The sequence below is a fragment of the Myxocyprinus asiaticus genome, chromosome 25 (assembly GCF_019703515.2).
Source record: "Myxocyprinus asiaticus isolate MX2 ecotype Aquarium Trade chromosome 25, UBuf_Myxa_2, whole genome shotgun sequence".
Lineage (NCBI taxonomy): Eukaryota > Metazoa > Chordata > Actinopteri > Cypriniformes > Catostomidae > Myxocyprinus > Myxocyprinus asiaticus.
In genome coordinates this window covers 13,455,001-13,467,634 of record NC_059368.1, presented here as the reverse complement: position 1 = coordinate 13,467,634, position 12,634 = coordinate 13,455,001, and the positions used below count along the sequence as shown (strand labels likewise).

Here is a 12,634-nt window from a genome sequence, read left to right as displayed (position 1 = left end):
CTCCCCTAAGGGTACATCAAAATAGCAAGCAAATTAACACAAGTTAAAAATGTTCATCCTGGAAACTATTCTCCTTCACTGATGAATGACCTTTGACATCAACAACAAAAGATATGAAAAGCATTTTCAACTTCCTTCCTTTATAGTTGATAAACCTATTAATTTAGCTATTCTAACTATGCACAATTATATTGTTAGTTGCATTTTAATATTTGCATTTAATGTTTTTTTTTGTTTGTTTTTTGTTTTTTGGCCCTTCTGTTCACAGCTTTTGGGTTGTGACCCACCAGTTGAGAAACACTGCTTTAAAATGACCTCTTTTTAACTTTAGCACTAACAACAGGCAGAAAAGTATGTCCAAACTTCTTCCTTAATCTTCTAAGACTGGCACTGTCAGAAACGCCAAAGAGGGCTGACTGCCATGTTGCATCATAGGCACATCCTCTCTGATGAAGAAGATAAGAGAGTTGAACAAAAGCCGAAATATTGATCGCTTTATCCCAGGACATGCAATGGGCCTAATGCATACAACCTGCTATAACTCTTCACACCCAATCAAAGCATCAGGAAATAGGACAACTATTTAATATAGAGTGCTTATCAAGTACAATCTAATATGGGCCATAATTCTCTCTCCTATATTAGCTTGGTGCTGCCTGCTCTCCTTACATCTGAATTAAATCACAGACTGTGAAAGTACATTTTTATTTTGCAGAATGTATTCAATACTTTATACATTATTTTCTAGACTGCAGAAACATAGATAAGCAGTGATAGATAACTTTTTATTTTATGGTTCTGATCCTTAAAAAACATGAAACTATACATACAGTATACACATATACACAGCATACACAGCTGCATCTGATTTCCCGTACTTTCAGACTGTGTACTTGATTTGATGAAGAACTTACTTCTGGACCGTTGATAACATATGCACTTTAGGTATTCCGTAAACTCAAAGGAAAATTACACAAACTGTAACAACATACAAATTCTCATACTTTCATAGTGTGTACAGAATTTAATTAAATTATTTTTGCATACAGTACTATAGAGTAGGGAAGTATGCATATTCAAACACAGGGTAAGTCTCCATTGCACAATCAAGTTTCTCATTAACATGAATTCCCACAAATTCATAGTTTGGTCCATCGGGATATGAGAGTACTTTGCTTTATTCATGAGAAGCTGCAATTTTGAATTCCCAGAGCCTAAAAAAACCTTTGCTTTTAAACCAAGATCAAACCAAACTTTGTGGAAAAAAGCATCTACATAGTAAGCATACAGAACTCATTCTTTAATCACAATTAATAAAATTCCTATGGAGCCTTTATTTAGATCTATAAATATCACAATGAGCTTAAAACAGAGCTCACCTCGGGTCCTGTGCGTTCAGTTATAAAGTTCTCCACAGCAGTGAGCGTTCCTGTGAAAGCCAGGCAGAGGAGTTGTCAGGCATCTGCCGCTCTGCAGGCAAGATTTGCCCACAGCGGCACTTCAAAGGCAAGCAACAGCCACTCACATCCTGTAAGCACTGAGCATCTTTGCCTTTGTCACTGATACTTCCCACTAATTGGAATGAGATTAAAGAAACCTGACTGCAATGAGGGTTGTGTGAATCAAAGGTCAAAGGGCAAATACAGGGCAAATATCAGAGTAGTGCATGTACGTTTTACCATTATGACATTGATGCAAATTCCAGCTTTAAGCCTAATATGTTATGTCAGGATTATAATTTCACTAATAGACTGGGGTTTTCCTGCACTACAGATTACAAGTAATTGCGTGACATGATGTATAAGGTGTCTCAAGTTACTCTGCACATGCTTAGTGAGTTATCTTTATGCCTGAGAAAAAAATCAGTGCAACTGTTTCACTTTATTAGGAATTTTCAACAAAAAATTATTTTGAGATATGCAGTTTTCAATTGCTAATATTTTTCTTGTGCTTAAGTTTTCATGTCTTTAAATTTAAACTAATATTATATATCCCTTAATGGGTGTTGTTTTAACACTCTTGTATTAAATTCAGTAATATTATCTAGTTTTTCTTCTTATAAGTCAATCAATGGTACAGTTACTTTTGCCACATTTAAATGGTTCTTATACCAAAAGATGGTAGGCAGATTTGTAGCAGTATGTGAGTTATGCATGAAATGTTAATATAAAAATCATACAACCGCATCCAGTCTGACCTACTCACAGACACACAAAACATAACCCACCTTTGAACTGATCCTGTATAGAGAATGCCCATATCTGCTTGTATTGAATCAAACCCACAACCTCCAATCATATACATACCATTCTGCTGAGCTTTAGCATGATACCTCAACTGTATCCCCTCTAGGAACTATAAAGTTCAGGAATCAAGAAGTGTTTTCTTGTGGTGTGTTTCAAAACTACATTTTCAAAAACATTGTATTATAAGTCTAACATGATCTACCAGAGGATCTCCACAAATGTCAATGCAGTGAGCTTCATTTTCTATGCAGGCCTTCATCACGGGCTTCCCATAGAATCTGTACTGTTAAAAGAGGAGGTATTCAATATAAATGCTTGATACTATACACTGTCAACAGTTTTTCACAAACAGTTCACTCAAAATAACATGACTCTTTTTATCATGCTTTTTTCATACGGCTGCCCTGGGACAGGTGTGAATGCGCAGATGTGTAAACTCTTCCCGTGCATTTCAACAATAGTCTTTGTGGACTTAATGGTCCCACACAGTTGAGCACAATAACGGCTTGTTTGCACATGCTGGCCAATGACTCTGGCTCGGCTACATCTGCTACAATATCCCCCACACATTTCAGCTCTGGTTCACCTGCAGACAAACAGTGGCATGTCAGAGATATATTGTACAGGTCTGTGTGTACTTTTGTGCAGTCACCATTTTTCGTTATCTATATTTTGGAGTAAAAACAATATCCTCTCTAGCAGCCCAAAATATTTATTTTATTTTTGTATAATATTCAGTTTATTTAATATAATACATTTAATATACAGTAGATAGATATATTTAATTATACTTTAGTTGCTTCCTATGTCTGCTAAGTTTCTCAAACATTTTGTAATCTGCCGTTGTCCTTTACCCACACATTGGTAAAATTATCAAAATAATTACTTACAAATAATAATAATAATATTTAAAAAATCCGAATTGAAACACGATCACAGGTATTTTAGCATAAATGTATTACTTTTATGGGCTTGTAGGACATAATGTACAAAATGTTGTTTACCACTGTAAACTTTTACCCTATAACCTAATGCAGCATTTTAAAATTCTCAGTTACCAGAACAGGCAATTTCAGATTATGATGGGATTGACCAAACATTATGCCTTTAATCAACAATATTCACAAACACTGTAATCCCATCGGATAATCTCAACAGAAAAAACCAAAACAAAATCTGCTAAAGCTCGTCTAATCCTATAATCTAACTACCTCATGTCAAGCCATGACAGTACAGGCCATTACAATGTAAACCTAAACAGAAAACAACCTTTGTCCTATTATAAATAAACCCCGGTGTGTTTCTGTGATGGCATCAGAAGGTAGTAATGAATAATATATTTTCATATACAATGGTTTTTAGTACTTCAAAGAAAACCATGGTAGTATCTTAGTACAGGTCCAAACAACATGGTAATATCATGGTCCTTTTTTGCTAGGGTATTAATAAAGGGTAATTTTGGGGATCATTTTACAATGCAATTAAGTACTGCATAATACAAATGAACATCTTATACACACAATGTGTCGTTATATTATGGAGCTGCTTTTTGATGCTCTGTTAGTGTTACATAATTAATCATATTCAAAATGTTAAAATGTAACTGAACAAAAAAGTTGCTAAATATTGGACAAATGACTAATTATTTGTTTCGCTCTGACAGCTGAATTTAATTCTCCCCTTGCCAAACACGAACACAGAACATCAGCTGCATCTAATGCTGCAGAAGACATTCAGAAGAAGAGCTCAATCATAAATCCTGTTTTACAATTGTTTGAAGGTAAAAATGTTCACACATTGTGGAAGAATACATCCTGTGCTGGAAAGCTGCTATTACAGCAACAATCGAGAGTCAATGGTAATGCAATGTAGGGTAAGAACATTAGGTTTGATTTGCTGCACATTTATAATTTGTTGGACCATCAGTATATTACATAAGTAAATATATCTGAAGATTGATTTCAATAAAGGGGATTCTAATGTCCGCATGAATTCGATTGTAATTGCACACTCAAAGTTTGTTAGTGACTGAACTACACTGAGTGACAGGGTTTTAATGGATCAATCAAATTCATATTCTCTCCTAAAGAAATGCAGTTTTTTTGTTTTTTTTTTAATGATGATTCACATTGGAAAATGTAAGCATATTGCTCTTTTGGCATGAACAGCAATAATGACAATGCAATGATCATGAAAGTTTCATAATAATTACATATTTATTCGCTTTGTGCATCTTAATGCTTCATTGTTAGAGGCTTTTTGCTTTAGATTCTCAACTTAAGTTAGCTATAATCAGTCTGTGGAGTGACACATTGGTTTCCAAAGAGGAGGGCTCCTACTCTACCATGGGTTTTATTATGAGCCAACTCCTTTTCCTGGTGTACCATCTATTCATCCATTAAGAGGTCCATTCAACTACTGTCATAGGTAGAGTTACAGTACAAGCCTATTATGACTTTTAATATGTAAAACATTCCCAGTAATAATTCAGAGATATGTGTTATTTGAGAAAAGGAAGCAGGAAAATATACAACGTAACAGGTGTTATTCTGTTCATAACACTAAAAGGTTTTAAATTTAAAGGGATAGTTAAAAATGTCTCTTTAATGACATCTTTATTCACTATTTACTTTCACTGTATGAAAAAAGATCCAGTGAAAAGTGAAAGGTGACTGAGGCTGATATTAGGTCTAACATTTCTTTTTGGAACAATATGAGGGTGAGTAAATTATTTTTCATTTTTAAAGACCCCTCTTATTGATTACACAAAGTCTCATACTCAGTTTGATTGTTTTAAACATGTTTGTAACTACATAATAAAAAAGATTACTTGTTGGTTTTTATATAGGCCATAGAGTTTTCCTCATTTAATCCACTAGACCACAGAGGAAGTGATGTAGCAACACACCGAATTGACAGAGTCAACCTTAGAACCGATCATCATTATTGTCCAATAACTATTTAGGCTTGTCAAGTACTATTAGGTGTGTGCTTTGAAATGTCAAATATAAAGCCAACTGTGTTGACGTGCCATGAGTTAAAGATGCTACATACACAAATTTTGTCTTAAAAATTTTCAGTGGTTATAGCACTAATGAAAATTGCCAAATCAGACTCAATCTCAAAATAAAAAATGTAAATACATAAAAGCATGGAATGTAGTGTTTGGAGTTTAAGAGTTACTGGCTCCAGAGGCAGTTCTTTCTTGTAGTTATTTTTCATAGGAATGGCACTGATATGTTAAGATCATCTCCTCTATGCCTGATTTAGTACCAATATCAAGTATCTTAGCCTGTTTATACATTAGGAAGCTGTGTGTGATTTGTTCCGATCACAATAAAAGTGATTTGATTTGATTTGAGGAAGCTGTGTGTGATTTGTTTAGGCTTAGTACAGAAACATTTATTAAAGTGATAGTTCACCCAAAAATGAAAATTCTCTCATCTTTTACTCACACTAAAGCCATCCCAAACGTGTATGACTTTCTTTATTCTGCAAAACACAAATGAAGATTTTAGAAGAATATCTCTACTCTGTAGGTCCATACAATACAAGTGAATGGTGACCAGAACTCAGAAGGTCCAAAAATGACTTAAAGAGGCATAAAAGTAATCCATACGACTCCAGTGGTTATATCCATGTCTTATGAAGCAATATGAAAGGTTTGGTTTAGAAACAGATAAATATTTAAGCCCTTTTTTACTATCAATCGCAACCTTTGACCAGCCCCAACCAGTAGTTGACTAAATGTGAAAGTGTAGATTTACAGTAAAAAAGGACTTAAATACAGATCTGTTTCTCACCCACACCTATCATATAGTTTCAGAAGATTTGGATTTAACCACTGGGGTTTTATGGATTACTTTTATACTGCCTTTTGGTCCATCAAAGTTTTGGTCACCATTCACTTGCATTGTGAGGACCAACATAGCTGAAACATTCTTTTAAAAATCTTTGTGTTTTGCAGAAGATAGAAAGTCATACACATCTGGGATGACATGAGGGTGAGTAAATGATGGGAGAAGTTTCATTTTTGGGTAAACTATCCCTTTAAGGCCAGTCTGGTAATGTGCATTAGTGCATAATAATCTCAGATGAATACTGTTGTCTGCCCATAGACAGTCCAAGGAAATTACAATGTAAAGAAAGAGTTCCACTTAAGGCAGAAAAAAACAAAAAACAAAAAAAACTACTACTAAGAGAGCCACTGTGTGAGAGCGTCCACTCCTCGTTGTATAGTTCCAAAGTAAAAGTGTATGTTATGAGAGAAGTCGACACACACGTTTGAGTACGCCTCTCCAATGAGGCAATAAAGAGCAGTCCCACCCATGCTTATCACCACGGTAACCAGACACAAGAGTAGGAGGATGAGGCAAGAGTTTCTAGTCGACTCATCTGTATGCATGAGAAAGGAATTAGCTCTAATCATTTTCAATTTAATGCAAGAGATATTTGAATATATAAAGGTCTTGTGTGACCATTTGTACACAAAAATGTGGTGAAATCGTACCTTGATCGAAGGCATCATCGGGCTCTCTGAAGCGGACTTTGCGCTTAGTCAAATCTTTGTCTGGAGCAGAATTAAGACTCTCTGCTCCTCTTACACAAACTCTCTTCTTTAAAATAGATACTAAGCCATCAGAGGGAAACATCTAGAGAGATCACAGACATAAAGAATGAAAAATTTTGAAATAGACTTTACAAAGTGTGATGTGTGCAAATCAGAACATTCTGGGTGTAGATCCATTTTTAAAGACCCAAATAAATGGATTCATTTTATTTGTTTATTTTTTTTGCTGTTGACATATTTCCTATTGAAACTTAAAATTTGGGCAAGACATCGACGGGCTTGTCTCTTTTTTTTTCTAAATAGCCATAAGGCTTAAGTTTATTTCACAGCCATGAACCATGGTTTGTTACTTGCTACTGCACCCTGAGTGTTTTTGCACTGAAGACACAGACTGTATTTTTTAAATGTGTGTATCTACTGAAAATTAACTGTTAATTTTTAGGAGTGCACATATAGACAGTGCTGGGTAGTAACACTGGGTAGTAACAGATTACATGTAATATGGATAATGTAATCGGATTTAAAAAACAAGTACTTCTAATTAGATTAAATTACATTTTAAATACTCATAATCAGATATATTTTTTGTGACGTTGATTCACAAATATAACTGGTCAGGGCTGCTTTTCCCAAAAGCATCGAAAGTCTAAGCAGATCGTAGAATCCAGTTTTGTGGCCCGTTTCCCAAAGCCATCATAACTTAAGCAGTACTTGAAAATGCTTGCAGATTTACAAGTGCTCTGGAGTACTCCTACAGCGAGCATTTACATTTATTCATTTGGCAGACGCTTTTATCCAAAGCGACTTACAAAAGAGGAACACAAAAGTGAAGCATTGTAAGGACACAGACTTATGCAGACACCTGCAGGACAATCACGAAATTACACTTAATACAATTTAAATACCTAAAGCTACACTTTATGCTGAGACTTTCATGATATCATGATACCTGTTTATTGTTATTTTCACAGAAAAGGCTAATAATAATAATTAACAAATGCAAAAAATAGATAGTCCATGTAAATGGTGAATTGATTAATTAGTAAACATATAACATTATTTGTGGCATGATATTTGCTGACAACTGTATAAAATTAGACAGAGAAGAAAAAAAGTCAATGACTTGCCGCCTTGCATGAAAATCGGCAGAATATTGGCTCATCGTCCTCGTCTCCTTTTCCTCTCTGAAACCCAAGGGCGCTCTTGCCTGCACTGCACATTGTGTAGAATCACACATGTTGTGTAGCACTGCTGTTAGCATTATCACTTTTGGGAGTAAAGAGCAGACCTCTGCTTTATTGGTGAATGTCCCTAAAGCGCAGCTTCCACACGTCTCCACATTTTGTGCTCCGCAACACGGTGAACCTCGTTATGTTCAATTAATGCTTGTCATTAGCAGGATCATACACAGGGCGTCCGCTGACTTCATTGATCTGGGAAGCTTTCATATTGACCAAAAGAGAAATTTGTGAAAATGAAATATTACAAATGCACAGCTGATTATGGAAACAGTGTTTGTGTAAATGAAAAAGATCGTTCTGCACAAAATTATTGTAAAACAAAATGCAATCATGTAGTTAATTAGGTTGAATATTTAAGAAAATATCTTCAAACATTTCCAATGAGGTAATTTCCATATGTTTATAAAGTTACGGATAATAATATAATGAAGTTACAATGACAAGCAGTACTGAACGTTCATATTTCAGCACTGTCACATAGACAGCGACACTCTTAAGTAGCACTTAAAGCGCATCCTCGCGCGTTCATGTTAAGTGCAGTTTTGGGAAATGCACGTAAAAAATTACGAACATTCGTAAAATCGCTCATACAAAACACTCTTAACCGCCAAGATCAATCGTTTTTGGGAAACGAGGCCCAGCTCTGTTACCACACATGGATGGCGTTTGTAATGCCAAATTTGCTGGAGAGAAAAATATATGTGCTTTTTAATTTCCCTCAGAAACAGGCAAATAGCGAGTAAAAACACACAAAAAAATTACATCAGTTGTCATATTGTGATCCATTAAGTACGTTTTCTTTCACGCATTTAAGCAACATTGTCAAAATGCTATCCATCTTATAATTTTTTTTAAAAACAAATAACTGATGTAATTATAGTCCCACATGAACTTACAAAATGTATATTAGGATACGTTTCTTGCTGGCATGGTGTACAGTACACTACTAAGAACCATGGCAACACACTCTCAGCAAAATCGTCAGGATTCGTACACTAGGCCACTTAAGAAGTACATGTTGTTTTATCAAGATTTATTAGGAATGTCTTAACTGAAAAAAAGTTCAAACAACATTATGGCAGATCCAACACACTCTCACGGCGAAATCGTCAGGATTCGTACGACTTTTCTAAATTTGGGTAATTCATATGATATCGTGCGACTGCACTCGTTTGAATTCCTACGACTTTCACTACAGCCAATGACGTCGCTGGACATCGTTTCCATCTAATACGTGACAATTACTTGCTTCTGTCACACACAACAGCTTCCTATCATGTTTACACACTCTACTGATTGATTAAGTTTAGATAAGGGGTTTGAGTAAGGGCATAATATTAATAAGCATGTCCTTAACACCTTGTGAACGGATCTTGTGCTTACTTCCGCATTAGACATCCGGGAATTAGAACGTGATGAAGTCGTACAAGTTTATGCGAACGAAATCGTGCGAGATCATACAAAATAGCCAACTCGTAAATTATGTATGAATTTTAATGAGATCGGATTGAACCATGGTGTTCAATATGTATTTAAATTAATAGGTGTCATTAATGTTCCTTTCATTAGGCTACTATGAAAACTGTTAATAATTTAAGTACTCTAATTAATAAACTAATACATACATAATACGCAATAAACTGTTAAGCATTGTATATAAGTGTAGTAATGTTCCCGTTAACTTAACATGTTATCTTGTATTATCATATATAGCCTACATAAGAATGGTTATTTGTTTTATTTGTGTACTATAATGTGCTTTCTGCGTATAGTTAAATAGTTTTCCTACTTAGAAATATAAATTGAAATGATTTGATATCACGAGAAAAAGGCACCACCGACAGCAATAAATGGCCAAAAAACAAAAAAATACATTTTACTGTATATAATTAAGGGACACACAGTTGTCCAGCATCTGCAAAGAGCATCAAAAACTAGCAGGGGTGCAATAACATGCTGTATTTTCACGAAGTTTAATTGCATAAGTTACATTTAAATGTATATATATATATATATTTACGTTTCGCAGGGAAATAAATGTACAGCGCAGATTATGATTATTCCAGAGATGCGTGTGCATCAGCATTAGATGCTGGAAATGTCCCGCCCCTTAATGAAACTGAAAATATGATTGGTTAGCAAATATCCAATGACGTCTGAAATGAAGGTTCTGATTGATGGATCAGCTTAGTCGGACTGTCTGTTTTGTCAGTGCCATCAGTTGTGCTCTTGCCTTCCGCATCTCGTGTGCATTTAGAGAGAATCTCTGTACACTCAACGGTGCTGCAGCGTCGTGTTATTAGATTGAAAATGTTCTGGGTCAAAAGCCTACTCGTTATTCTTGCAGCTGTACATATCATCACTTAATTTAGGTGGGCATACACAAAATCCTAAAACAGATAGGTGGACATACGGCATACGCCTGCGTATGCCCTAGATTATACTACTGCATGTGACATCAAATAAACAATAATTAGGACAGACGTAGTCCAGAAGTAAACCAAAAGCAATCAGATTAGATTACTTTATGTAAAATGTTATCCAAGAGATAACGTGGTTGCACTTTATTTTACAATACGTGTACTTTCAGTATACTTACAGTGTACTTACCCAAGAAAGTACTGAGTAATATTAGGTCAATACATAATATGAGTTAAGATTTGGGTTGGGGTTAGGTTTAGGGTTAGTACCTAGTAATTCCTGTAGTTGTTGTAATTATACGGTAAGTAAATGCAGAACTGTACTGTAAAATAAAGTGTGATTACGTTACTAAATACAATTTTAGTCGTAATTTGTAATCAGTACCACCAGATTACAATTCAGAAGTATTCTACCCAGCACTGCATATAGATGGCCTTCAATCTAGAAGACATAAATAAAAATAATACACTAATGGACATTAAAGCCACAAAAGTCCAATTTTGAGTTCATGGTGTCTTCAAGAGCATGCAAGTGCCAAGTAGCAATTCTTTGCCATCATGTAATAACTATCATGAGCCACATGGGGTCATCATCTTCAACAGGGTAATGAACATTGTTATTCTGATCACACTTGCGCTTGTTTACATGTTTGTTTTTCTAATATGCATCATTATAGTGCTTGAGAGTCATGTAATAGAGTAGTTTTTTTATTATCAATTTTGGGTGTCCAGAACAGAAGTGCTGAGAGCTAAGTGTCTTCAAATTACAAAAAAAAAAAACGAGTCCCAACAAATTTGTGCAACAAATAACCAAACACATCACGTAATGATCACCATTTGCCATGTTTATCTGAGTTGTGATCAGTGAAAAAGTCATTAAACTCTTTACTCTTTCATAATGTCTGTATGATGCAGTTCTGGTGAAGGCTTATGCACTTGGAGTGTTATTTAAGAAAACCACACCCTACAGCTTGGGAAACCATACACTCCCTGAACACTTTTTCATCAAATTGCAGCAGCTGGCTGCCATAATGCAGTGGATGACATCACAGTATTTTGCTTTCAGAAAGCAGAATAAAACCCAGCAGCTATGCAATGTGGCCTGCAAATTAGAAGAAAGTCCCATATGCTCTTTTACAACATCATACATTTATTTGAAATAGGGCTAGACAATATGTCTTAAAAAGTTATATCTCAATATGTTTCAGCCTATTGACGATATTCAATATATATCTCGATAATTATGTATTTGCTCTAAAATGGCTCAAAAGTGTTTGTTTTTTTTTTAATCAGAGGAACCATCTTTTCATCCGAACAGCCATCGTAGCAAAGTAGATTAAATATTTTAAAGACATTCAATAAAAATCGAATAATTAGTGTTTCATTAAACAAACACAAGGGAGAATGAAATTCAATCATTGATATGCACTTTATATTTATATTTCATACACAATGATACATAGTAGCTAAATAAAACGCATTATTTACCTTCAAATGTTTATACTAATACGTTTTTGTGAATGAAAAAGTTGTGCAAAGCTACTTCGCTGACTTATTTTTTGAAAGCCCAGTTGAACATTGCATAATACTAAATTATTACTGTGGGACACGTCAGGGCCTTGTTTCCCAAAAGCATCGTAAGCCTGAGTAGATCATAGAATCCATCTTACGATTCATCTTTGTTTTGCGGCCCATTTCCCAGAAGTTAGTATAATATGATGATCCAGCTTCATGTCAAATGCGATAATATATTTCCTAACACAGTGACCCTTACTTTAACCATATCATCTGTCTAATAGTGGCCAATTTTAGTGTCACAGTCTGTCTCCCTCATGTTTTCCAAGGACTCTTATTTTGAAGTTTTTCCCCAGACTACATTTCCCACAATTCTCAGCCTCATCACTTCCATCTGTTCCTTATCATCATCACCTGTCCTCCATTTCATCATCTGCCCTTGTTTGTATAAATACCCTCCTGTTTTGTTCATCCATTGTCAGTCCTTGAAGTGTTATGTTAGCTTTATAGTTTGTTCCACTCCTGCGTGTATTATTAAAATATTGGAAGTATCTACTCCTACATCTCCTCTCTTCCTCTCCACGACCCAATGTTACAATTAGTTAATTTCAGAGTATTTATGCAGTATATATTGTATAACTT

General features: G+C 35.0%; 1 protein-coding gene across 1 annotated transcript in view; it reads right to left on the bottom strand.

The window, feature by feature from the left end:
• Positions 1-2,688: 2,688 nt before the first annotated feature.
• Positions 2,689-12,634, bottom strand: part of LOC127415960 (consortin-like) — a 33,175-nt gene continuing 23,229 nt past the window's right edge. The window contains exons 9-11 of the mRNA XM_051655018.1: positions 6,757-6,898; positions 6,529-6,641; positions 2,689-2,832 (exon numbers count right to left, since the gene is read on the bottom strand). Of these exons, the coding sequence (XP_051510978.1) occupies positions 2,818-2,832; positions 6,529-6,641; positions 6,757-6,898 (270 nt within the window). The 3' untranslated portion in view covers positions 2,689-2,817. The remainder of the gene's footprint in view (positions 2,833-6,528; positions 6,642-6,756; positions 6,899-12,634) is intronic.